Below are 26,135 nucleotides of genomic sequence, written 5' to 3' on the forward strand. Positions count from 1 at the left end.
GAATCAAACAGCCCTCATCTTCTTTGATCCAGGCACGAAGGCCAATTTTATCTCTCCAAATATGGCAGCCAGATTGGGGATCCATGCATATGAGATGAGGCTGAGTTGTGAATCCGGCATGGGAAATCTAGAGTTTAGCATCCCTGTCACTCCCATTATAGGGAAGCTTCACTTGCATATTGAGTATTTGGTGGACAACGAAGACTCCTATATCATGCCTCTCTCCGGTTGTGATGTTTTGTTGGGAATTCCATGAATGCACCGCTTGGATGCAGTGATAGAAGCCAAAAAGAGAAAAATTACAGTATGTCATAAAGGGAAGATCCATGCAAAATTGAAAGGGGAATATGTCCTAGTTGTAACAGCTTCTGCCATTAATTCCATAATGAAAAGTCATATTTCAGCATACATGGTTTTGCTAAGGAGATTCCTCCAGTGAATGAAGAGCATATTGTTTCTCGTTTGGATAGAGAAAGAGCTGTCTTTTTAAACTAGTTTTCAGATTGTTTTTCAAATGAATTTCCTAGTGAGCTTCGCTAGAAAGGTCAAAGCATCATGGGATTGATATTGTGCTTGGTAGTAGTTTTCTCGTTTGGATAGAGAAAGAGCTGTCTTTTTAAACCAGTTTTCATATTGTTTTTCAAATGAATTGCTTAATGAGCTTCCGCTAGAAAGGTCAGAGCATCATGGGATTGATATTGTGCTTGATAGTAGTTTGCCTAATAAACCACCCTACAAGGTCAGTGCGGCACAATAGGAGGAGATCATGAGTAAGGTTAATGAACTCTTGGAGAAGGGGCTGATTCAGCCAAGTTCGTCACCTTATTGTTCTCTAATCCTGTTAGTGCAGAAGAAGGATGGTTCCTGGCGTATGTGTATAGATTACAGCGCCTTGAACAAGATCACTATTAAGAATCGCTTCCCGATACCCACGATAGATGATATTCTAGATAGGCTGAAGGGGGGAGCTGTATTTTTCTGCATTGATCTAAAGAGTGGGTACCACTAGGTTCGCATCCACCCAGAAGATGTACATAAGACGGCGTTCAGGACTCCTTTTGGGCTGTATGAGTTCTTGGTCATGCCGTTCAGACTCACTAATGCTCCTGCGACATTCAATCGCATGATGGACATGATCTTTCGGAATCACAGAGCCTTTGTTGGTACGTTCTTTGATGACATGATTGTGTTTTCGAAATACGAAGAGAAGCATTAGTAGCATCTAGCAATTGTGTTTGCAGAGCTGAAAAAACAGAGGTGGTTTATTAACCCCAAAAAAAGTGAGTTTTTCATGGTTCAAATTCATTTGTCTGAGCCATATTGTTTCCAAGGAAAGGGTCCGGATGGATCCGGCTAAAGTGGAAGCAATAAAGAATTGGCCACAACCAAAGATCTTCCATGAAGTTCGCAGTTTCTTGGGCTTGTGTTCATACTACCGCTGCTTTATCCGTCCTTTTGCAGATATTGCAGCCCCTATGCATGCTTTGTCAAAGAAAGAAAGGGTGTTCCCGTGGACAAAGGAAGTAAATGACTCTTTTGAGGAGCTGAAACAGAAGCTTATAACAGATCCGGTGCTGATTTTGCCTGATTTGCGCTAATCTTTTCATGTGCACGCGGATGTCTGTGGTAAGAATGGTATTGGAGCTGTTCTAACATAGGATGGGCACCCTGTAGCCTATGAGAGTTGCATATTACAGCCAGCTGAGAAGCATTTGTAGATTTATGAGAAGGAGATGTTGGCTGTATTTCATGCCTGGTCCACTTGGAAACATTACCTTCTTGGAGCTGATTTTACGGTCCATACAAATCATCAGTCCTTGCGCTACCTTTTGACGCAATCCAAGCTGTCCGAGAAGCACATGAGGAAGACAAACTTCTTGTCTATGTTTCATTTCCAGATTGTACATGTTGAAGGCAAGAAGAATGTTGTTGTAGATGCCTTGTCTCGAAAGCCGCAAGTTTCAACAGTAACAATTGCCTGTCATAATGAGCTTGATGTAATGAAATATTAGTATGCAGATGATGGGCAATTTGTTGCAATTTATGATCAACTTGTGAATGGATAGAGACATGAGCATTATGTGCTAAGGATGGTTATATGATGATGCATGGCAGGCTATGTGTCACTAAACAGTTGAGGCAGAAGGTCATGAGTGAATGTCATGATCCACCGTAAGCAGGACAGCGTGATAGTGATGCTACAGTTAAGACGGTGGAGCATTTCTTTTATTGGCCTATGTTGTGTTGTGATGTTGAAGAATATGTTCGTACATGCATGACCTGTTAGAAGGTGAAGTATGATTGTAGTAAGACTCTAAGATTGTTACATCCTTTGCCCATCCCAGAGAGACCGTGGAAAAGCATAGCCATGGACTTAATTTTTGATTCGCACACGACCCCTATAGGTAATGATCGAGTTTGTAAGTATCATGGCATGCCTAAGTCTATCGTGAGTAATAGAGACCCTCGCATGACCAGCTTGTTTTGGCGGGGACTTTTTGAGAATATGGGCACTAGTCTTCGGTTTTCTTCTGCTTTTCATCTGTAGTCAGATGGGCAATCGAAGGAGGCTAATTCCACAGCATTAAATTTTATTAAATACTATGTTTTGGAACATCAGTCACAGTAGGAGAGATTTCTACCATTGGTTGAGCATGCATATAATAACACGGTACATTCTTCTACAAGTAAAGCTCCATTTGAGATATGGGCACTAGTCTTCAGTTTTCTTCAGCTTTTCATCTGCAGTCAAATGGGCAATCGGAGGAGGCTAATCCCATAGCATTGGATTTGCTTAAATGCTATGTTTCAGAACACCAGTCACAGTGGGAGAGATTTCTACCCTTGGTTGAGCATGCATATAATAACACGGTACATTCTTCTACAGGTAAAGCTCCATTTGAGATAGTGGAAGGCAACCGTAAGATTCCACCCATCTTGCAGACAAAAGATAAAAATCTTGAGGCTGATAAGTATGTGGAAAGCTTGGATGTAGCTTATCAGAAGGTGAAGCAAGCACTTCAGCAGGCATAGGATAAGCACAAGAGGACAGTAGACAAACACCGTCGTGAAGTTGTTATTAATGGAGGTGATTATGTCTTGCTGCATTTTCAGAAGGCAAGGCTGAAAAGTACACACGGTCGTACTCGGCTTTTTCCTAAGTTGAGTATGAGGTATTATGGGAGGTATTATGGGCCTTTTAAAGTAACTAAGAAGATCAACGATGCAGCAATCCGGTTACAGTTGCCTGATCATTGGAGAATTCACACTGCTTTCCATGTGAGTCTTCTCAAGCCTTTTCAGGGTGATGCGCCCGAGGATCTACCTTGGGAGATGCAACCAGAGGTGGAAGAATTAGATGAAGTCCTTGTACCCGAGCAAATTCTAGCACATAAGGAAAGGAAGGTAAGAGGTAAAGTTACCCGATGCTACTTCGTGAAATTTTTAAATTATTCATCATTGCATGCGAAGTAGTTAGAGGAGGAACTGACAGATAATCCTCACGTGTTGCAGCTTTACCTTGAGGCTTTCCAGTTGGAGCCAACTTTAGTTGGCGCTGCTTCAGGTTCAGCAGAGCGGCTGGCGTTTGGAACATTTGCCTAATGCTCAAGGGGGGGGTGAAACCGGCCTCTAATTACTCAAAGGGCAATGGAACTAAACCTTTAATCACTTCAGCACTTATTTACAGCTCACAAAGCATATATCACAACCATTAACCATTGCATGATTACCATTTGGCATTTACCCATTTGTTCACAAACAAAACCACTGAAAAAGGGATGGAGGCTAGAATGCCTCTGCTCAACAAACATAGACAAGTGCACCCGATTGGCCCCAAACACCCTTTTGGTATTTCTTTATATTTCACAGTGAAATGATTATAAGTTGCATCTGGGAGACCTTCCCTACAACTAAGCATGCAGCCCCAATTCAATGAGCCTTCGCAAGGCTTTCAAGCATAGAACACCATCACATAAGTGCACTTAACCCATAGGCTCAATCCAAAGGCGTTCTCTTTTCCAAGTGCAATTCCATTGGCTGTCCAGATGCAATCACACTGCACCCCAGCAGCACTCTCTTTGAGTGGTTTCCAGATGGCATTCACAAAGCTTTTCAAAGCTCCAAAATAAAATCAGCAAAGTACCCAACCAAAGAATGACTCATGTAGCACTGCCTGGGCACCTGTGAACCAAGAAAGAGACAGCACATGAGGCCAACCAATAGCTTATGGCAAAAAGAAATTGCTGCAGCAAAATCACAACTCACCAAGCCCTAAAAACTCGAACCAAGTCCTCAATCGCCAAGAGGACATAGTAGCCAATGCCCAATTGCATTCTCAGCCAAAGAGGAGTGCAAAGGCATGAAGAAAGAGCATTTACAAGAGCCAACCAGCGAGAATTCCACTGAAAAATGCGAAAAGAAGCACTTCTGTCGTGAAGAAGTGGGAGTTCTTGGGCTCAAAGGAAGCGTGCTTCAGAGATGAATGCATTGAGAAGGTTTTGGAGAAGTTTCATCGCTGGAAAGTCCTCCAAAACTGAGAAAAACCAGTCAACCAGCACGTGGGACCACTCGAAATTCAATAGAATAGCTTTGCAAGAGGAGAGACCCAGGAGGCAGTAGAAGCAAAAAGGTCCACAAAAAGCCACTTTTGCAAATTCGACCAGCAAAAGAAGTGCTCAGCTCTGCCCGTTCTACCAAAAGCACGGAGGGAAAATCACTGCGAAGGGGAGGCAGAGGGGAAGCCATCGGGCCAAACGGAAGTCGAGGAATCCAGACAGGTGAGGAGTTATGAAGAAAAACGGAATTCAGCTGAAGGAGGCTGAAAAACCTGTCCAAAATCTCAACAAAGGGAGAAGATGAGAGAGAAAACCACACATGTGAAGTTTAGAAGGCCCAGGAAGGTCTAGGAATGGCAAAGGAGCATGTAGAAGGCACTAGAGCCACCTGGAACTCTAAGGGGGCCACTGAAGCATAGTTGCCAGGAGACGATGTTCCATAGCTATGGAACGTTGGAACGGCGTTCTCTTCACTCAGCTTGAAGAGAACGTCTGTGGAACGTCTGGCCTCTGGAACAGCTATGGAACGTTCCATATCCCTTGTGGAACGTCTAGGGAACATTCCCTAAGCCATTCCCTTAATGCAGGTAAAGATTTGGGGCAAATTATCTAATCCTAATCTAATCGGCGCAATTCGCTGCTCTGTGTGTTCCTCGCTTGCAGTCGACCTCCATGCTTTGCGTGTTCGCCGCTTGCAAGCTTGCTTCGACCTGCAAGGCTGCATGCACAAGAGCGAAGGCAAGTAAAGGATGAGTTGGCTTTTTATAGGAAGAAATATGGAATGTGTGGCTCTGAGGATGCACAAAGGGACAGGTATATTGTGGGGTCTGCTCTATGGTGGGAGGATTATGGGGCTGATACACCTTTGTTGCAGAACTTGGCTATCCGCATTTTGAGTCAAGGAGCAGGTTCCTCTCCTTGTGATCGCTTGTGGAGTAGCTTTGGGCACATTGCATCAAAGAAGAGGAACAGACTTGGGACACAAAAGGCAAGTGACCTTGTGTTTGTGCATGCAAACTTACGTTTCCTTCAGAAGATGAATGCTGGGTACAGCCGTGAGGAATTCATTGGATGGTAGGAGAAGAATGGTAAGGCAACATGCCAACAAATCGTTCCTGTGGTGGGTGCATCCATGGATGATGTTGGAGATGACCAAGAAGATGGAGATCATCCAGATGATGGAGATGATGAAGAGGAGGAAGAGGGCAGCAACCACAATGCTGCAGATTTAGATTGATCATTGATGTTGACAATGTTGAGTGGATCATGCACGTAGCAGCTAGTTTTTTAAGTTCTAGGAGCCTCAGTAGTAGGTGTCACTCTCCTTTTCTTGTATCCAGATTCAAGATTCCAAGCCTTGTCTCTGATGGACTTTGCTTTTGTATGCCACTGGCAAGCTATAATGATTAATCTAGATTCTATTATCAATGATTATTCGTGAACTATGTCCTGAGTCTTGAGTCCTTAAGGCTTACTCCAAAAGCAATTGCAATGTTTTTGAGTCTTGGATTCTAAGTTTAAGCTTTCTAATGTATAGAATAGTATGTTTGTTTATGGGTATGGTGGCGTTCCCTTCCCATTCACGTTCCCTAGGATTTGGGCGTTCCCATTCCCCAGGGGGTCGACGTTCCGTTGCCGTTCACGTTCCCTAGTAACTATGCACTAAAGGTACATGGCCCTCTAGGGAGCCCATTAAAAATGCCACGTCATCATTTTCCAACAACCACTCTTTTAATTCCTTGGAATGCCTTTGGGCCTAGGGATTAATTACGCTTATGTGCTAGGCACCATGCCGCGTTTAATTACACATTATTAAGCCCACGCTTGGACTTTTAAAACCAAAGTTGTCACAGTCTTGTAGTACATTAAAGTACTTAGAATTTCATGCCCCCGTGACATACCCCTCTCTTGAAACAGCAAACCACAGTTTGCTGTCCCAAAACACAGGAGCGAGCATAAAATATACCATGAAAGAGTATACAAGAATGCCGCAGCTATAGTATACAGAGACAGTGAAAATATGGCTAGGAGAGGCATGCATCCATCCATATAGACTCCTCAAAATCTATGTGATCCTCGGCGATCAATAGTCAAAATGCATCAATATCATGAAGTCTCACAGCAGAAATACTGTCAGCTCAGTATCTCGGATGAAACATACAATGTCATCAAGCGACCTCATGAAATCACGGTGAGCCCGTCTGTACTGAGGGAGTGGAGGTGCTACCTCCCTCTCGAACACCAGGTAATGCTCCAGATGCTCGCTTTGCTGAACTACCTCTAGGAGCCCGGACCGCAGTCAGCTCTAACTGGAAAGCATCAAGGTAAAGCTGCAATATCCCCGGTGAATCTGCGAGTTCACCTTCCTCCATCCATTTCGCATTGAGTGATGGGTAATTTTGAAATTTTACCAAGTAGCGACAGATAACTTTACCCTTGAGCTTTCTATCTCTGTGTGCCAGAATCTACTCTGGGGCCAGAAGTTCATTTTGTTCTTCCACTTCAGACTGTACCTCATCAGGTAAATCCTCGGGAACATCTCCATGATATTGCTTTAACAAGCTCACATGAAAGGCATTATGTATCTTTCAATGCGGAGGCAACTTCAGCCTATAAGCTGCCTCATTTATCTTTTCAGAAACCTGGAAAGGACCATAGTAACGCATGTTCATCTTTGTGTACAACCTTTCCTTGCCTTTCTTATTTTTCAGGCTTGCCTTCTGAAAACGCAGCAAAACCCAATCACCTTCTGTGAATACCAATTCCCTGCGGTGCTTATCTGCTGCTCTTTTCTACTTGTCCTGACTTCTTTGGAAGGCATATTTGATCTTCTTGTAAGCCTCTTTAAGGCTTTCCACAAACGATCAGCTTTGAAGATTTTCTCCTTTGTATGCAAAATGGGAGGTATCTTCCTGGCACCTTCCACTATTTCAAAAGGTGCTTTACATGTGGATGTGTGCACCGTATTATTGTAAGCATATTTCGGCAAAGGCACATAATGCTCCCATTTGCTTTTGTGGTCTGAGACATATCATTTAAACATATCCAAGATGGTAGAGTTCTCCTCCTCCGATTGTCCATCAGACTGAGGGTGAAAAGTTGACGAAAATTTCAGCATAGTGCCCATATTTTCAAACAACCCTCTCCAAAAGAGGCTGGTCATCCTTGGATCTCTATCACTGATTATGAATTCAGGCATCCCATGATACTTAAAGACATGCTGCAGAAACAATTTGGCCATTTGATCTGCTGTAATTTTCTTTCTTACTGGCACAAAGTGGGCTTGTTTGCTAAACCTGCAAATTATTGTCCACAATCCATCATGTCCAGTAGGAGTACGTGGAAGATCAAACACAAAATCCATAGCTATGCTTTGCCATGGTCTATCCGGAATTGGCAAAGGGTGTAACAACCCAGGTACCTTCTGCCTGTCAAACTTTGCTTTCTGACAAACCATGCATGTTCTCACATATTCTTCCACATCTTTCCTCAAAGATGGCCAATAAAAGTATTGCTCCACTGCTGTAATTGTTGCTGTAATTCCCCTGTGTCCTGCATATGAAGGAGCATGACTTTCTGTCGCATCTGATCAGTGACACAGAGTCGTCCATGCATCCAAATGAAACCCTCTTTCAACATATAGTGATCATGCCTTTGACCATCAGAAAGCTGATTATAAATAGTTGAAAAATCAGCATCATTAACATACTGATCTTTCATCACATCTAACACATTGTTGTAAGCAATGCTCATTGCTAAAACACTGGGTTTCTTGGAGACTGCTTCAGGGTGTGGTTTCCTAGAAAGTGCATCAGCCACGACATTTTTGTTACCCAGCACATGTACAATTTGAAAATGAGACATTAAGAGGAAGTTAGCCCATCTCATGTGCTTTTCAGATAATTTCTCTGCGTGAGAAAATATCTAAGTGACTGTTGATCTGTCTGCACATAAAAATCAGCTCCAAGAAGGTAATGTTTCCATGTGGTCAAAGCATGTATCATATGCAACCACTCTGCCATCCTGCATCAAAGTGCCTCCTATGCTATTCCCACATGCATCACAAGTTACAGCAAAGGGTTTTGCAAGATCTGGCAAGATAATAATGGGTTCAGAACACAACTTTTGCTTCAGCTCTTCAAAAGCTGCATTTTCCTTTGGTCCCCACCGAAACGGTACAGCTTTCTTCTGTAAAGCATGCAAGGGAGAAGCAATTTCTGCAAAGTACTTTATAAACCTCCAATAGTATGAACACAACCCAAGGAAGCTTCTGACTTCATGCAGATTTTTCAGAATTGGCCAACTCCTTATGGGCTCAACTTTTACAGGATCCATCTTGATTCCATCCTTTGACACTATATGACCAAGAAAATGAATCTCATGCATAAAGAACTCACTTTTCTTGGTGTTTATTAACAGCTTGTGTCTTTTCAACTCTTGAAACACAGTAGCGAGGTGTTTCCTGTGCTCCAGCTCATTTTTAGAGAACACAATGATGTCATCAAAGAAAGTGCCCACAAACTTTCTATGTGCTCTAAAAATGTTGTCCATCATTCTATTGAAAGTGGTAGTGCATTAGTCAAACCAAAAGGCATCACATAAGCCAAATGAAGTGCGGAAGACAGTCTTGTAAGACATCTTCAGGCCGTATCCTTATCTGATGGTATCCATTTTTAAGGTCAATACGACTGAACATTGAGAAACCTTCCAACCCATCCAATATATCATCAATGCGTGGAATTGGAAAACAGTTCTTAATTGTGACTTTATTCAAAGCCCTATAATCAATACACATTCTCCACCTACCATCCTTCTTTTGCACAAGCAACACAGGGGAACAGTACGGAGAATTACTTGGCTGTATTAATCCCTTTTCCAAGAGTTCCTTCACTTGTGACATTATCTCTTCCTGCTGTGCCTGACTGACACGATAGGGAGGTATATTAGGCAGTGAGCTTCCTGGAATTATATCAATTTGATGATCCTCGGGCCTCCCGGAGGTAATTCTTGAGGAAGTGCATCTGAGAAACAATCCTGAAAATTTGAAATAAAAGCAGCCCTTTCTCTATCTAAAGCAGAAAGAGTAGAGCCTTCCTGAACTGGTTGGTTGTCCTCTTTGACAAAAATCACGTACGCTGAAATATGATGCTTTATTACATTAGAAATACAAGAATCTGAAACTACAGGGATGGACTTCCCTTTCAACTAATTTACGTGTGACTGCCTTGGGCCTCTGGGACGCGGAAGTCTGACCATGTGTGCAGAACCTGGGGAATTAAAATTCCTAGCAGGCCCTTGGAAATTGTGGAACGTGTAGGCCAGTGTGTGCAACAGAGGGAAAAAAGAGTGGTGCAATTAAAAATTGCTATTTTTGGCATGGGACTGGGGACACTTGTTTGGCATGCAAGAGGGAAAAAAGCAAGCAGAAAAGTTGAAATTTGCTTTTAGGGCTGTTTTCTGGGCCACAGAAGAACAAGGAGAGGCAAGTCACAGACTGGAAAAGTGCTCCAGGGCTATTCTATCACATTGCCTTGACTACCAGGGCAGTCTGTGGGCTGTTGGTGGGCTGCCAAGGCTGCCAGAAGCAACAAATTGTGCCAAGAGCCTTCATATCAGTTCGTTTTTGCTGCTTTCCGGGTTGCAGGCAGGCTGCAGGAAGCAAGTCGATTTGATTTTCGGCTGATTTCTGTCAGCTGCTGCTGATTTTGGGCCTTTTCCAAGTGGGGCGACCTGTTCTGTGTTGCTTTTGGGCTGTTCCAGGGTTGAATCATCTGTTCCTTGCTGGATGCAGGGTTTTCCAGACCAGACTACTTGTTTTTTTAGAATTCCTGGCAGAGGAAGGCTGGTTTTTGCTTGCTTTAGCTGTTCCCGGACTGGTTGTGGGCTGGTTATTGCGTTTGGTATTGTTTCCACGCAGTTCGTTTTTGCTGCTTTCCGGGTTGCAGGCAGGCTGCAGGAAGCAAGACGCTTTGATTTTCGGCTGATTTCTGTCAGCTGCTGCTGATTTTGGGCCTTTTCCAAGTGGGGCGACCTGTTCTGTGTTGCTTTTGGGCTGTTCCAGGGTTGAATCATCTGTTCCTTGCTGGATGCAGGGTTTTCCAGACCAGACTACTTGTTTTTTTAGAATTCCTGGCAGAGGAAGGCTGGTCTTTGCTTGCTTTAGCTGTTCCCGGACTAGTTGTGGGCTGGTTATTGCGTTTGGTATTGTTTCCACGCTTTTGATTCTGAGTAGAAGCGCTCTAGCTCCTTGTGATTTAATATATGGTGATTAATAATTTGATTATTTACAATGTATGCTGTGGTTAAAGTGGATTCTACCACCCTTTGATTAGTGAAGGCTGGTTTCATAGAGGGGTAGATGGGCAAGGCCACGGATTCCTAGGAAAGAACCTACAAACTCTGCCCCATAGGGGAGGTAGAGAATGAACAGCATGTACTACTAAGATGTAGAGCCTACACACACATCAGAGAAGGATATGGCAGCAGAGATTGTAGCTAGGCAAAAAGCTAGGAAGCTACTTGAAAGAGGTTTTGGAATATCGCAATGAGGTACTGGGTCTAGCACTCAAGCTAGCCCAACAAGTACTCAATACATGACAAATTTGTAATATTTCTCACTGGATATAAGGGATCACTATTAATTGATAGTGATCGCCCAGTGGGACTAAAGGGTCCTCTGCGCACTTTAATACAATCATATCATATCATCTCTCTCTCTCTCTCTCTCTCTCTCTTGCACATGTACCATGAATTCTAATAGATACATATTCTCCAAAGTATCCCACGCTTGTGTGGAAGCCCTGGAGGAACGGATATGAGCCGTGATAAACCTTTTGATAGCGAGGCAATGAGAAACATAGCCTAGGCATGGAGATGTTTGAGAGAACCTCAATAGCCATGGTGATTTGGGCTCAATACTTCAATCATGTGATACAAAAGAACAAAATGATGTCAAAACCAGAAACTCAAAGTCAGGCCTGATATAAGAGCTTGACCACACAACAGCGTAGATCAATCTACCCAACAACCAGACCCCCTTGCACTAGGCAAGGTTTGTGTATTGGACTGACAAAAGGCAAACCTAAAATAATCATTTTGGGGAACAGCGCAGGTAGAGTACGTTAAACTATCACAAATTCTAATGTATTCGTTTCGGGGGACTACCAAGGCAAAGTACGTTGGATTCATACACTAAAACGCCCAATCAATATTTACTTCCTCCTAAAGAGATAGATTAGAAAATGTCGATGAAGGCTCTCTCCTCAACTCTAGTGGAAGGTCCTCCTTTATCCCGATCATCTCCTTCTACCATAAGGTTTGCATGCTGCTTTGCTTGCTGTTTGGCCATCTTCTTAAAGCATTCGTCTTCGGTGTGAGCCCAGCTTCTTGCAGAAGCTGCACTTGAATCGCTTGCCACCCTTCTTTGCTTTCATCTTATAGAAATAGGTATTTGAGCTTCCAATGTGGTCTTCTTTAGCTCCCTAGCACGACGGTCCTCATGAATAAGTATGGCTGTCATCTCATCAAAACACCCTAAACACTGTTAAGGTCTCAGGGAACCTAGATATTCCTTCAATGTTTGCAAGAAGAACTGCCTTCTTATTGTCTTCATCAACTTGTGCCTTGAGTGCATCAAGTTGCTCAGGAATAGAGCCAAGGATTGACTCTCATTCATTTTTAAAGGAAAAAACTTTTGGTTCGGGAATACCTTGGAATTGTTGATCTTGTTTCCGTACAAATTCTCCAGCTTTCTTTGGCTGTCTATTGAAATCCAAATGATGGATGCAAGACCAACGGAAATGAGGACAATGGCTCAATCACTCTTGTTGTTCCATATTCTTAGCTTCTAGGTTCCCTCAATGGGCTATATTTCTATACCTTCGACCACATTCCACTCCATCCTGCATAAGAGAGGTCATAGTTTATTTTGCCCACCCATGTCCATTGAACTTGTTGATTGGCATGCTGCTTCTGTAGGCATCCATGTGAACCTGAATTCACAATGATTGATGACACTTCAAATTTTACCAAAAAGTCAAAATTAGGGTTTTGACCTGTCAACTCTGCCTGAAATCAGACAGCATTGTAAGCATAAGTCTAGGCGACACGAAAAACAGCAAAAGCCCCACAAAATCAAACTGAAATTATGGCTAAAGGAGTGGCGGTGCAGTTCTAGGTAATTAGATTGATCGTGATTTCTTCTTTAATTTGAACCTGTTTTTGCTGTTCATAGTGTCAACCAGTTGAATAGAGGTGGCGACAACAGAGATGAAGGCGTCACTTGGGAACGACGTCACCAAACCATAAATTGGCAAAGACTGTTGTAGACGATTTCGACCTGAACAACAGTGGCAGGCAGAAATGTGGCAATGGTTGCTGTTAGCAAGAATCACCTTGATCAGAAACGGCAGGCTAAGGTGAGGAAAATGATGATTTGGAAAAAATCGAGCTTAACCTCATGTAGCGGGCTGGACTGACCTTGCTTTGATACCTGTTAGAATTCATCGTACATGCGAGAGAGAGAGAGAGAGAGAGAGAGAGAGAGAGAGAGAGAGATTAACATCCTCGGGAGACCTCACGGGTCTATGGGACAAAGCGCACACCGAAAAAAGATGACTTACAACATCTGGACATACCAGAGGGTTGAGGAGTGCACATGGCATCTCAGCTCGAGGTTCTTATAGCACACATCTAGATTCTAGTACTATGATAAAAATGGCCTTCATTACATCAGTTTAAGACTGAGTGTCTTTGAGTTTGGAATTGAAGTCTCTAATAAGTGCTTTCCCATCTCTGTAAACAACCCATTTACCTTCATTGCGAGGTTCCTTTACTTTAGTTAATTCTGTGGCTTTCATCTTGAGCTGAGTCGGAGTGACCTCCTCTGATATCCATATCTTGGTGCCTCTTAGCTTGTTGGTTTGCTTGAGAATTTTACATCTTGCTAGCTTGTCCTTCAGAACTAATGAGTTGGAGTCCCTTGTTGGAGGACACCAACCATATCTTTTAAGTCCCATTCAATCTGGGGGATTGCTCCTGTGACATGTTCCAGCTTTTCTGCCATGCTCCCATCATGCCAGCCCACGGGTATTCCTCCTATGCGTAGAATCCGGCTGTTATTGGCTCTTTTCTCCTGTTCTTGTACTTCTTCATAAACATCCCATGTGTTGATTTTGGTGTCTGTAATTTCCTGTTTTACTGATTTGACCTGAGTGGTAACTAAATCCTGGACTTTGGTTACCAGCTTTGGTTCAAGCGCTGCTTCACTTTGTATCTGTAATACTTCTTGTATGATTTCCTGTTTTCCTTTGTTTTCCATATTGAAAACTTTCATATATAGAGAGGCGAGTCTAGCCTTAGCCTCTCTGAGTTCTTGTTGTAGATAAGAGACTTGTTCCTGTAGGTTCAAACTTGTGAGTTTGCTTCGTTGCCTTTAAAAGTTCAGATCATAAGGAGAGGGAGTCAGGCGAAAGCTAGTGATGGCAGCAAAGGAGAGTTTCCTTGTTGCAGGGTTCGAGGTCGGGGTCGAGGGCTTCTCCATGGTGGCTCGGTTGTAGAATGACTCCCCCTACTATACTCCAACCCCTAGAGCTAGGCTGGGGGAATCAGCCCAGCTCAGGCTCGAGGGGCAGACTGACCCCCCTTCGCCTCGAGCTACTCTAATGGTTGTTGTTCGGGCGGTAACTTGTGAGGAGGGCTCTGGCGGTCACTTGTGAGCAGGGCTGAGATAGACCAAACCTCGATCGTGCGTGCTCGGGTCCCTCTCCGTGTCGCACGTGGAGTGTATGTCCCTCGTTTGGCAGCATCGTGGTGGACACTCCCACTACTAATCCATGATGCTCTCATCTCATCAAGCTCCTCTCCCTCAATCTCACCGGCAGCTGACTCAGATGCATAGAAGTCTGTAACAAAAGTCTATGATATGTCGATCTCGGTGACCTGTGGCATCAGTCCCTACTGCTCATGACCACTTCCTCAGGGTCTCAGAGCATGGTCTTGTCATCATACCTCACTATCTGGAGGACAGGAGAGTCTCACATACATTGAGGGTCGCCATCGGTCAGTTGCGAGTCTCATCACATCAATTGCGGATTGAGGCAGGAAGAGCTGCAGGCATACCCAGAGAGCAGAGGACTTGCACACTATGCCAGATGGAGGAGATCGAGACGGAGGAGCATTTTCAATGTGTCTGTCCAGTCTATTATGAGATCCAAGGACGATATCACTGCCTCTTTCAGAAGAGGCATGGATTTGGTCCACTTACACGGCTTATCTATTTTCACGATCAGGTTTGTGTTGGGCTCTATCTGATTGAGATGCGACAACGAAGAGACATTGATGCGACAGACCAGAGGTAGACCTGGATCTTGGTGGAGAACTCTCCCCCCCAAGCCCTAGATGTATGGAGCTCAACCGTATGATACGGTTGATCTCATCTCGTGGGATCATCTCAGGTGGTGCATCCAAACAGTACTGAAAGGTGGGATCTGAATGCCGTGACTATGTGGATATCCATGCATACCATGCCGTATCAACACCCCTCTCTGCTAGTCGCCGGAGGACTCTAATGCTAACCTCGCTAATCTCCACTGGGGTAAGGCCCAGACTCTATGGAGGAATGTCACTATCCAAAAGACGGCATCAACCTGGAGAGGGGTCAGGGCGAACTCTGCCCTCAAATCTCCGCCACTCTGTCGCTGAAATATCACTCCCCCTGAAAGGTGGTGCATACATGGCAATCAGTCTCACCAGCGTGTCAAAAAGCCAACCCTTCGTCGGAGGGTCCTGGAAGTGTGCCTGGAAGCATCGCCTCTCTAGTAGGGCCAAAGCACCCCATCCTCGTGTGAGTTGTGCCATACCCGCATGGATCATCGTGAAACTTGGTCCGATGAACACTATCCCCAAATATGCGTAAGACTGCACTATCTCAACAGGCTCGTCACGGTATGTGTACTTTCTACTTCCTCGACCTCGCCTCCTCAATGATGGCCCGTAGAGTAAAGATGTGATCTAGAATAGAGCGATGTCTCCTGAACCCAACCTGCCCTAAGGCTCGCTGCCCATGTGTCTATGAAGTTACTGATCTCTCTCTCCAACACTGATCCATATATATATATATATATATATTGGCCAGTGTATGGCCAATTATGAGTGCGGTAAATCTCAGAATCCATGGGATCTCCTGACTTGTGTATCGGAACAATGGTGGTAGTGTCCAAGTGGGGGGAATTCGTGATGACAGCCTAGTTGAACAATTGCGCTAGGACTGGAGCCAGAAGCTCCATCCCATGTGCAAAGTGCTCAATCCGTAGTTCCTCATGATCTCGAGCTGATCTCGAGCTCATCAGTTGTGAAGCCGATGTAGTGTAGCCTACACATTGTAGGTGGTGAACACAGTGCAAGTGGTGGGCTTGGGCATGGAAGACATCAGGTGGGCACTGATTCGGGGCATCATACAATGAAGTCGCGGATGTATGCCATATGCATGGATCTGTGATGGGAATTAGTGGCTTCCCCTTAGAAGCCCCCATGCAATGGTGGGGTCGCATCCTCGAAAAGAGGAAATTACCTCAATCATCCTGTGTGAGAGAAAAGCCCGTCTCTCTTAGCTCTCGGCACTCATCAGCATACCATGGGTTTTGTGGCATCTTCTTGGTGGGGGATCGTGCTATAGAGCGGGTTGTGGGGAATGACCTGATGGCCACATCCTAAACTAGTGAGACAAGTGTGTCTGAGGCGTGAGTAATGTCTGTGTCATCTTCAAAGGGGGTCCCGAGCCCCTTGGACAAGTGGCTCATGTATACCACATCAAGAGCATGGTCAAAGTGTACTCGGATCTGGATGGGGGTAGGGGGATCACATCCTATGTCTGGCAATGCAGCCGAGATACTAAAGGATAAATATGAGTGGTCAGCAGCAATTGGAAGGGGGGGAAGTATGAAATCATGTACCCGCGTCACAAAAGTTGGGGAGCCCAACAGGTAACCCACTATGCTACTGCCCCCTCCAGGTAAGCCTTCTAGATAACACCCATCTATGGAAGCCATCACATATAATCAAGTCATGTATAGCTCCCATCTTGAGTAGGTGTCTCCCATATCCTACCACATGTGCATCATTTGAAAATCTTGCTATCCCTAAATCTTGTTGGAATCGGAGTCCTAGTGTGTGTGGTCCTAGAGTCCTAGGAGTGTCCTACAGTTGTGTGTGTGAAGAGTCTTGAGGCCACTTGTGCCACCTCATGTGGTAGGTGTAATTCCTCCCCTAGATTATAGGATCTAGATTCTCTTGTGTGTGACCTCATCTATGAGGTGTCTGTGTGGGAAGATAAGGCTTGCCCAGCCTATAAAAGAGGCTATGTACTTGCTGTGATCAATCAATCAATCAACATCAGTTCGTGCCTCAGCTCTTGTCTCCAATCATGTGTCTCTCACCCTCTCCCCATTTTCAACAGTTGGTATCAGAGCAGGTCTTCCCTGACTGAGCTCTTGCTGACCCGAAGCTGTCCACGCTGCTGCTCCAGCTCTTGCCCATGCTGCAGCTCCTGCCCACGCAACTGCCGCTCTACGCTGCACCTCTCTGCCCACGCTGCTGCTCCTGCAACAGTCGCCATTCATCCCGCAGCGAGCAGCAAACAAACCCGCCATCCTGCGGATCTTCTGCCCGCTCCTCTGTTCGCTCTTCTACCCGCCTTTGCTGCCCTACGTCGTAATCCTACCCGCTACCTCTCTCCTCCGCTGGGCCACTCTAGTTCCACTCTCTTCTCCTCTCCTTCCTCGAAGCACTCCCTCTTCTTCGTTTGCCTCTCCACATGAGCTCCTGCTCTTTAGCCTCAGCATCAGTGTACAAGAGCCCGTATCAGCCCGGACCTATGCCTCTCCATTGACCAGCAAACAGGCCGTACAGCCGTACGGACTGTACGGACTGTTGCGCCATACAAACAGGCCTACTGTCCGTACAGCCGGCCTTGAAATGTGTGCTATCTTCTGCAAACAGTCCGTCTAAGATATTCTGCCTGCTCTCATGCGACTGACGACCTTGTGAGGGCCGTGGCCATTGACTCGCACGTCGCAGCTCTTCTGGTTTGCAGTTCACGCTTCTGTGTTGATCTGTGTTGCCCACGCTTCAGCAAACTGTTCCGCCTTTTGCTCAGCTTGACTGCCCTGCTGTGAACTCGGAGGTATGCTGCACTATCTTGCTGCCCGTGTCAAAATCGCCGGGATTCAAACCAATTTGAAGAGCGGCTTGTTCCAACCCATTTCTGAGCTCAAAACCCTAAATTGCGCTTTTCAAGAATTTTGCCTCATTTTGGGTGAATTTGTTGGGGCTTTTATGGTCTGAAGCTTTCCTAGTATTGCTAGAACACTATGCTCTAGGAAATTTTGAAAAGCCCCAGTTTTCTGCAAACCCTAATTTTGCAGCAACCCTAACCCAAAAATTTCGGGCTTTTCTATCCTGTGTCTTCCTTTGGCATAATTGAAGCTTCTACCATGTAAAATTTGGGCCTTTTTTGAAATTTGAGTAAACATTGTAAGGGATTTAGACACTGGCTGTAATAACAGCTAAGACCATCCCACCAATGGATAGCATAAAAAACTCCTCGTTCATCGAGAAATTCTCAAGGAGCAATTTCCCAACTTGGCAGACGAAACTCCAGCTTCTTCTTATGCAAGAAGGGATATGGAATATCACCAATGGCAAGGAGCCAAAACCCCAAAGTGATGATGCTAGCATCAGTTGGTGGGAGAACCAAAATGATAAAGCAATGGCTATCATTGGCCTAGCTTTAGCTGACAACCTTATCCACCATGTGGATTTTGATAAGACTGCAAATGACGTTTGGGAAAAATTAGAGAATTTGTTTGGAAATAAGATCAATAATTTCAAAGTATTTCTCAAACAAAAACTCTTCAAGCTCAAGATGAAGGAAACTGAAACCCTCAATGAACACTTGAGCAATCTTGGGTCAATTCTCCAACAATTATCTGCCATCCGAGCCATTGTTGAAGATGATGATCAAGTTGTTGTACTTCTCTCAAGTATTGAAGACATTTCCAAGTACAATGAGATCCTTGAGACCACAAAGGGTGCCATCATACATCTCATAGGCATTGGCTTGTGGGGCCGTAAAGTTTTGTTGGTGTAATACCATTCTCTCCAAAGGGGTCTATTGGGATTCAAAGTCTACATGTGCATTTGAGCGTGGATTTAGTGTTTGGTCAAAAGATAAGGGTTAGGGTTTCTATAACCTAAACCTATAAAAGCATTGTACTTGAGGGGTTTATTACCATTCATGAAATACAATCTCTCAGTGTTGTGTATAACTCAAGAAATGCTCAAGAAAGAGATGGCTGCCCTACAAATGACAACAAGGGAAACATGATGAGTTCTCCAAGCAAATAGATAAAGAAAAGGCTGAAATGAAGGGATGGAAGGAGGTGGTCAGTAAGGACACAGCAGCCCCAACAAAGAAAGAATTTATTTCAGATGCCTTAGAAGAAGAGAAGAGAAGAAACACAAACTCTAAACCTCCTTGTTAGAGGCCTAGCTGTTGGGGACACTGCGATGGCGGATGCCGAAGCATTGATCACTAAGATGGGGGCCAATCTTACCTTTGAGGCAGCTTGGAGGGTGGGAAAGGATGATGCACCAACAAGACCTACGATAGTAAAATATCAGACACTAGCGGACAGGTCTACCTTCATGAGCATGAGGGCAGCCTTGAAGGGGACTAAGACATACTTGGATGATGACCTCACGCTCTTGAACGAGAGAGAGAGAGAGAGAGAGAGAGAGAGAGATTTTATTTCTGTTTTTTGTAAGATTATTTGCTTGTTTATTTTTGCTTAGTCACCTTCTTCCTTTCTTCTTTATTTCTTGTTTTCTTTCTCTTTTGTTTATGTGACGTATTTTAGTAAGCACTGGGTTTGCCCAAAAGACTCCGCGGTCTTTAGAAACCCAATATAGTTGCTTATGCTTGGGCATTGATGACAACATAAGTGTTGCTTTGCTTGCTAAGTACATCTTCCTTTTGTTTTCAAAAATTTTTTGTCACCTGTTTTTTCTTCTCTTTCGTTTTATTTTCTATGTAGATTTTTGGACTTTAGAACAACAAAAAATCTAAATTTGTACGAGTGGATATATTCTAGTCTTACAAAGGTAGTATATAAGAGCACAGAAGAGAGGAAATGACTCGAGTGCTAGTTGCAAGGCAGGAGGGAAAATGGGCAGTATATTGAGTGAGGTAATCATTCGGGAGAGGTTAGAAAGAGGAGGAAGAGCTGCAGATAGTGCGGCGGGCCTTTGAGACAAAGATAGGGGACAGATTGAGCATGGTTATTTGGAATTGTAATGGTACTCTCTTGTCCAATCCAGGAGCTTTTTCAGAAATACACACAGATAGAGATATTATTTTCTATACCGAGACACATGAGAGCCCAGAAAGAGGATTGCTCACGGTGACAGAGTACACATGGGAGTCAGCTTACAGAAAGGAGTTGAGGAGAGATACAAGGACACAAGGCTTTGGGGACGTGGCTGTCCTCTTTAGATCACATTTGAGACCATTCATATCCGTTATGCGGAAGGAGGAGCATACATGACACGTGGATTCAGATTCAGCCACTTGATGCACGTCTGATTTTCATCGCGGTGTGCTACATTCCCCCAGATACATCATCCTAGCTTGTGAAGTAACTGCAGAGAGCCACAGCTCATATGAGACGATTTTTGATGACATCATGGAGTTTTCCAGACAGAGAGAGGTCCTTCTCTTGGATGACTTCAACACACACATACGGGATAGACAGGTGGGGTTGTTAGACTTTGAGATGGATCCTCTCAGAGTACCAGAGATGGACCCATCAGATTTGTTGAAAATGGGGAGAGGGTGAGAGACACATGATTGGAGACAAGAGCTGAGGCACGAACTGATGTTGATTGATTGATTGATCACAGCAAGTACATAGCCTCTTTTATAGGCTGGGCAAGCCTTATCTTCCCACATAGACACCTCATAGATGAGGTCACACACAAGAGAATCTAGATCCTATAATCTAGGGGAGGAATCACACCTACTACATGAGGTGGCACAAGTGGCCTCAAGACTCTTCACACTCACACAACTGTAGGACACTCCTAGGACTCTAGGACCACACACACTAGGACCACACACACTAGGACTCCGATTCCAACAAACCCCCCTTCGGAGCTAGGGTGAGAAACTATGACATCTTCCAGACTGTGCATCCCATGCAATCTCAGAGGCTAACAACTGAGCATAATTGAGAGGTTGAACCAAGCACTCTCATGGCTTAGGTGTCAACATGATCAGAGACTCAAATCTGAGCATGGATGCATGATCAACTCATAGGTCTAGGGAGTACACCAACATCCTGGAACTCGGCCAGGCCTGATAAAGGAAAGACATAACAACCCCCCTGTTTCCTAACTGGGTACATGGAAATAAGTGGAGCCTTTTATAGGACAAGGCACAAAAAATGACAAATTATTACATCATTTTAGGGGGAGTACCCAAGGCAGAGTACCTAACACACATGAATCTAGAAAGCCCACTCTTCATCTATCACCTCATGGAGGGATAGACCAGAAACAGCAGCAGTGCAGGCTTGTTCCTCAGGTCCAGAAGGTGTAGCTTCATCGTCTTCGTCCTCGCTCTGCTCCGCAACCAGATTGGCATGTTCTTTGGCTTGTACCTTTGCCATCTTCTTGAAGCAACGATCCTCTGGATGGCCAAGTTTCTGACAGTAATTACATTTAAGAGGTTTTCCTTTCTTCTTGGGCTTATTCTTGAGAAAGAATGCTTTGCCAGATTCGAAGGAAGACTCTGCTTTCTCTGTAAGCCTACGGTCCTCATCAATGAGATGAGCTACCATATCCTTAAAGCTCATATTGCGGATGACTCGTAGGACATGAGGAGTGCAAGGAGTTCCTCAAGTGATATAGGAGTGGGGTTGATTAAGCCCCTCATGGTGTTGTAGGCCTAGGACTGCCCCTCTTCTATGAATGACCAGACAAAAACTCTTAATGAAAGAGGGTGAAGTGTGAGAGTGGTAAGCACTCACCTTGATAGCTTGGCTTTAGCTTTGTCTCTCAGTCCTCAGCCCTAGGCTCATTTAGCTCTTCATTGTAGTGACTTGACAACAACCACACAGCACAGCACCTCACTGAATTCTAACAGTACCTGAAAAGAAAATTCCCTTGGCACAGTGGCCAACAAAACACTCAATGCAGAAAAAAAGACTCAAGTTCTGAGGGAAAGAAAACACCAAATGTGAGTGAAAAGGAGTAAATCCTTACCAAGGACTTAGCACCAAAGCATAGACAGCCAAACACCTCGTCATCTGCCCCAAACATGGCTGGACAGCAACTGTACTGCAGGCAACTCGAGGCAAATGCATCCCCCTTCAGTGAAAGCTTCGCTGCCTGAGCAGAAACGGAGTTTATTCAACGTCTGTTAAGGCTGGAACAGGGTCGACCTGCTGCCTATTCAAGGCCCTGACCAAGGGCTCTTCTGGCCGCTTCTCCTGGGTCTCCTTCCAGCCTCTGCCAGGTCTGTTACTGTTGGGATTATCAGGGTCACCTCCCAACCTATGAGCTGCTAAAAGAGGAAGACATGGGGGAGGTGTACCAGAAGAATTTGAGAGATGCCACATAGGCAGAGAAAAGGGCTGCCATGGGGACACATATGTGGACATGTGCAGGGCTACCACATGGGCAGCATGCAGGCTGCCATGTAGGCAGCATGAGCAGCAAGAACAGGCTGCTGACAAGCGCCAGATGGTGGGCAAAAGGACCTTCAGGTTGGGGCAGGTCCCAGGTTCGAACACAGATAGCAAAGGATGCTGTCAGAAGGCTGAACGGAGGCCTTGGAGCTGCAGCAGATACCTGCGCAGGAGACAGCAGCAGAGGGATGCTGCAGGTGCAGGTTAGCATGCAGAAAGTGGGCCAGAACAGGTTCAGACTGTACAGCTGTCACGTTGCAGCCAGTGCCTGTTTTGGGCAAGTATGTGTCCGCAGACTGGTCAGCCAGTCTGTGGACTGGGTCGGCTTTTTTCATATGCTTCAGGGCCCTATAAAATGAGCCCCAAGGGGTCCTGTTCTCATTCAGTGTTTAGGCTACTCTGGAGCCTTAGTCTGGGATTCACACACAGTAGCTCGGATGTCTAGAAACATGCCACATATGAGGCTGCCATCACAGCAGCAAGGAGGACAGGAATTGGGGGAGACTTGTGCCTCACCATCGGCTCAGACGGAAGCAACAAGGAGGTCAAGGATGAAGGAGCAAACATTGCCTCACGTCCACCTGAGCACCAAGGAGGTGTGTTTGCAGCGCATCTCTACACAGCCCACTGAAGCTTTAGGAGAGCATGCAGGCTGACAGTGTTTTCAAGGTGCCACAAGGAGGTAGGAGAACAGTTTTGTAGTGACAGGGGCCCCCATCCAGGTAGCACCTTGCTGGTAGATGGTGGCACATTGTTCTCTCTATGCACTTGTACACATAGAGGAAAGAAGTGAGATTTTAGATAGCAAGGTGTGGTTCTTGGGCATGTGCTTTTACAATCTTCCACTGTTGTGGGGAGTGTTGGTTGTAGCAAGCAACCTCCACCTTTGTTTTCTAACATTGTATCAGATGCAGCCTCCACCTTAGCAGACATGCAAATTCTTTGAATTTTCATCCAAGTGGTGATCAGGTGTTCAACTATATCGAAATATCTTACGTGGGTGCAGAAGCCCCAACATTCTAAAAGGAAATTTGGACCATAGAACAACAAAAATCTGAATTTGTACGATTGGATATATTCAAGTCTTACAAAGGTATGTTTTTCTGTCACATTAGTGGACACGATTCTTTGGATTGTTGTCCAAGTGGTGATCAGCTATTTAACTATATCGAGATATCTTACATGGGTGCAGAAGCCCCAATAGCTAAAAAGAATTTGGACTTTAGAACAACAAAAATCTGAATTTGTACGATTGGATATATTCTAGTCTTACAAATATATTTTTTTCTATCACCTTAGTAGACATGCAAATTCTTTGAATTTTCGTCCAAGTGGTGCTCAGCGTTTTCAACTATATTGAAATATCTGACGCAGGGTGCAGAATCCCTAACAGCTCACAAGAATTTTGGACTTTAGAACAACAAAAATCTGAATTTGTACAATTGGATATATTCTAGCCTTGCAAAGATATATATGGTATCACTGATCAGAGCTCTAAGAAAGGCTCACACATGTTGGAACCTTTGAAAGGAGATGGTTTCAAGCTTGTGGAAATCAACTTGTGTGTCTTAAGGAGACGAGTACCTTGCGAGGAGGAGGGTGATCAAGATTCAGACAAGTATCTCCTCCTAAGCCCTTCATGCCCTTGTCATGGCTAGTAAACTGCCGATCCCAAGCTTTGGGGAATCGCGTGGAGGTAACTATCTTCTCTAGAAGAAGAAGATCGAGAGCCGCCTGGTGGTTCGGATGATCCGGTAGATTATCAACAATGTGGCTGGGGTAGTGGTGACACCAGTGGATTCAGATGCAATCAGAGACTGGGCAGTGAGAGATGTATTATTGGCACGACTACAAACTCAATCCCCCCTCACATTTAAATCACGGACATGGCATTTTCAGCAGGGATCGCGCTAAAGGATGTGTACAAGATCAACAGCACGGCCAAAATCCTCGACCTAGAAACAAAACTCTACAACATGAGGATGGAGAAGGGGGACACAGTGGAGGATCACATCATCAAAATGAAGGTGGTGAGGGATCACCCTTTAGCAATTGGTCAGCGTGGTACGTATATTCTTTGTGCATACATTCAGACTTCAGTAGCATGCTATGAGCAAATTCTTTGCTTTGCATTTCTCAGGTTGAGGGACTGGAGGATGAAAGCCTTCTTGGTAAGCAAACGGGGAAGTCTTGGTGCTTCTTCAAAGCTCAGTTGCAGATTACTGGAAGGAGAACATGATGAACCTGTTGAAGCCTCCGTGGTGGAGATAGGGACATCTATTGGTCAGAAGAGTATATTGTTACTGGGTGATCAGTTGAGAGCTCATCTAGAGCTCATGGTCTAGGATTTCTGGAAAGGGATGTGTGTGGATCATCCACTGGGATCTCCTTGTTTAGGTGACGTACTTAGTTGCAGATATCGCCAGAGTGAAGATGGATTAAAATAGACCGTGGGAGCGTGGTGCTTGGTAGGCCCTAGGCTGTCGCTAGGTTTTGAGGAAAAAGTTGGATAAACCTGCTGGGTGTACCAGGATCGCTTGACAACGCTGGTGGGTTCATGAGCAAGAATGGTGGTACCATTAATCTTTAGCGCTATTGGGATTGCACCTGTGTACCGGGATGGTTTGCTTGCAGCTGCTGCGGTGCAGGGGTTCTCAGGATGCACAGGGACTGCACAAGAAGGTTGGAAAGAAGCTAAGGAAGGCTGGGACTGAAGAGGAACTCCCTGTCGCATTAATATAAACCCTTTTCATTAGGGATGCATTCAGCTCGTTCCCCCAACACACAAACCGCCCCTCCCCACCCTTCCCACCTCCCGAGGGCCAACTTACAACGAATGCAGTTCCCACGTATACTGCACACCGTTTTCTGAGTATATATATGTCTACTAAAGTCACTTTGTACACAGACAAGCTTTTTTTACGATAATTGCTGGATAGGCAGAGACGTTCTTAAAATATAGATATTGAATCAGAAACGGCGACCTCTTCAGTGATCTCCTCCTCAGCATCATCCTCTTTAAGGTTTTCATTTGCAGCACCTTCGTCTTTGAGTCCTTCAACTTCCAATTGCTCAGTATTCTCTTCCAAGCTCAATTGGTCACGGCTTCTAGACTCGTACCCAGAATCCCTCACATGGATCTCTTCAAGCTGACTGAGTGCGACGTACGCCTTTCTGTAATCGCTAACAATTTTTTTGTTTTGCCAAAAACTTCTTTTCTTTGCCTGAAACTTTGCTGTAAGAGCCTCTTCCTTCCTTCTTTTCCTCTGAAGTTCAAGTTCTCCCATCTTGGCCTGTCTATCCTTGGCTACTTTCATCATCGAATCCCTCCCAAGTCCCGTTCGTGATCTCTTTACGTCCACATTGATAGGTTCCAAGCTTCCTTGTCCGTGTTTCCCTAAGGCAAGTCCTGGACTATAGCCCATCTGCTGCAGCATTTTGAATCCTATGTTCGATGAAGAGATAGCCGAACGGAGGCCCACCAAGCGGTGCTCGTCCTCAACTTTTTGCTCTTTTTCACGCTTTAACATCTTCTTCTCTTGCCAATTGAGCTTCCCTTTAGGTACTTCTGAAGCCTGCTGGGCGGTCGATTTCTGAACCCAGTAATAATTGTTACTTGTATACAATAACATTGAGCTACAAAGAACAGATCAAATTGATTATCCCTGCTCCCGCCCTCGACTGCAAGAATAAGGGTAGCTTCTGTAATTCAACTGTACTTACAGAGGGAACAGGGGGAGGAAGATGCTCGGGAGGAAGGAAACGGGAGAGGTCGCCCAAGTAATCGTCGTCGCCGTCGTCGTGGGAAAGAGCCATTTGTTCTCTCCAGCGCACA

General features: G+C 44.9%; 1 protein-coding gene across 3 annotated transcripts in view; it reads right to left on the reverse strand.

Moving 5' to 3' along the window:
• Window positions 1–26,135, reverse strand: part of LOC147889935 (D111/G-patch domain-containing protein) — a 44,934-nt gene extending 18,799 nt beyond the window's left edge. The window contains exons 1-2 of one of the 3 annotated variants that reach the window (XM_087390747.1): window positions 26,024–26,135; window positions 25,285–25,936 (exon numbers count right to left, since the gene is read on the reverse strand). In XM_087390747.1, coding sequence (XP_087246873.1) covers window positions 25,285–25,932 — 648 coding nt within the window. In that variant the 5' untranslated portion in view covers window positions 25,933–25,936; window positions 26,024–26,135. The remainder of the gene's footprint in view (window positions 1–25,284; window positions 25,937–26,023) is intronic. The other 2 variants (XM_087390746.1, XM_087390748.1) reach the window with 2 other exon arrangements.

Source organism: Dipteris shenzhenensis, chromosome 19 (assembly GCF_047967505.1).
Source record: "Dipteris shenzhenensis isolate YYH24624 ecotype China chromosome 19, Dip_SZ_1.0, whole genome shotgun sequence".
Taxonomy (NCBI): Eukaryota; Viridiplantae; Streptophyta; class Polypodiopsida; order Gleicheniales; family Dipteridaceae; genus Dipteris; species Dipteris shenzhenensis.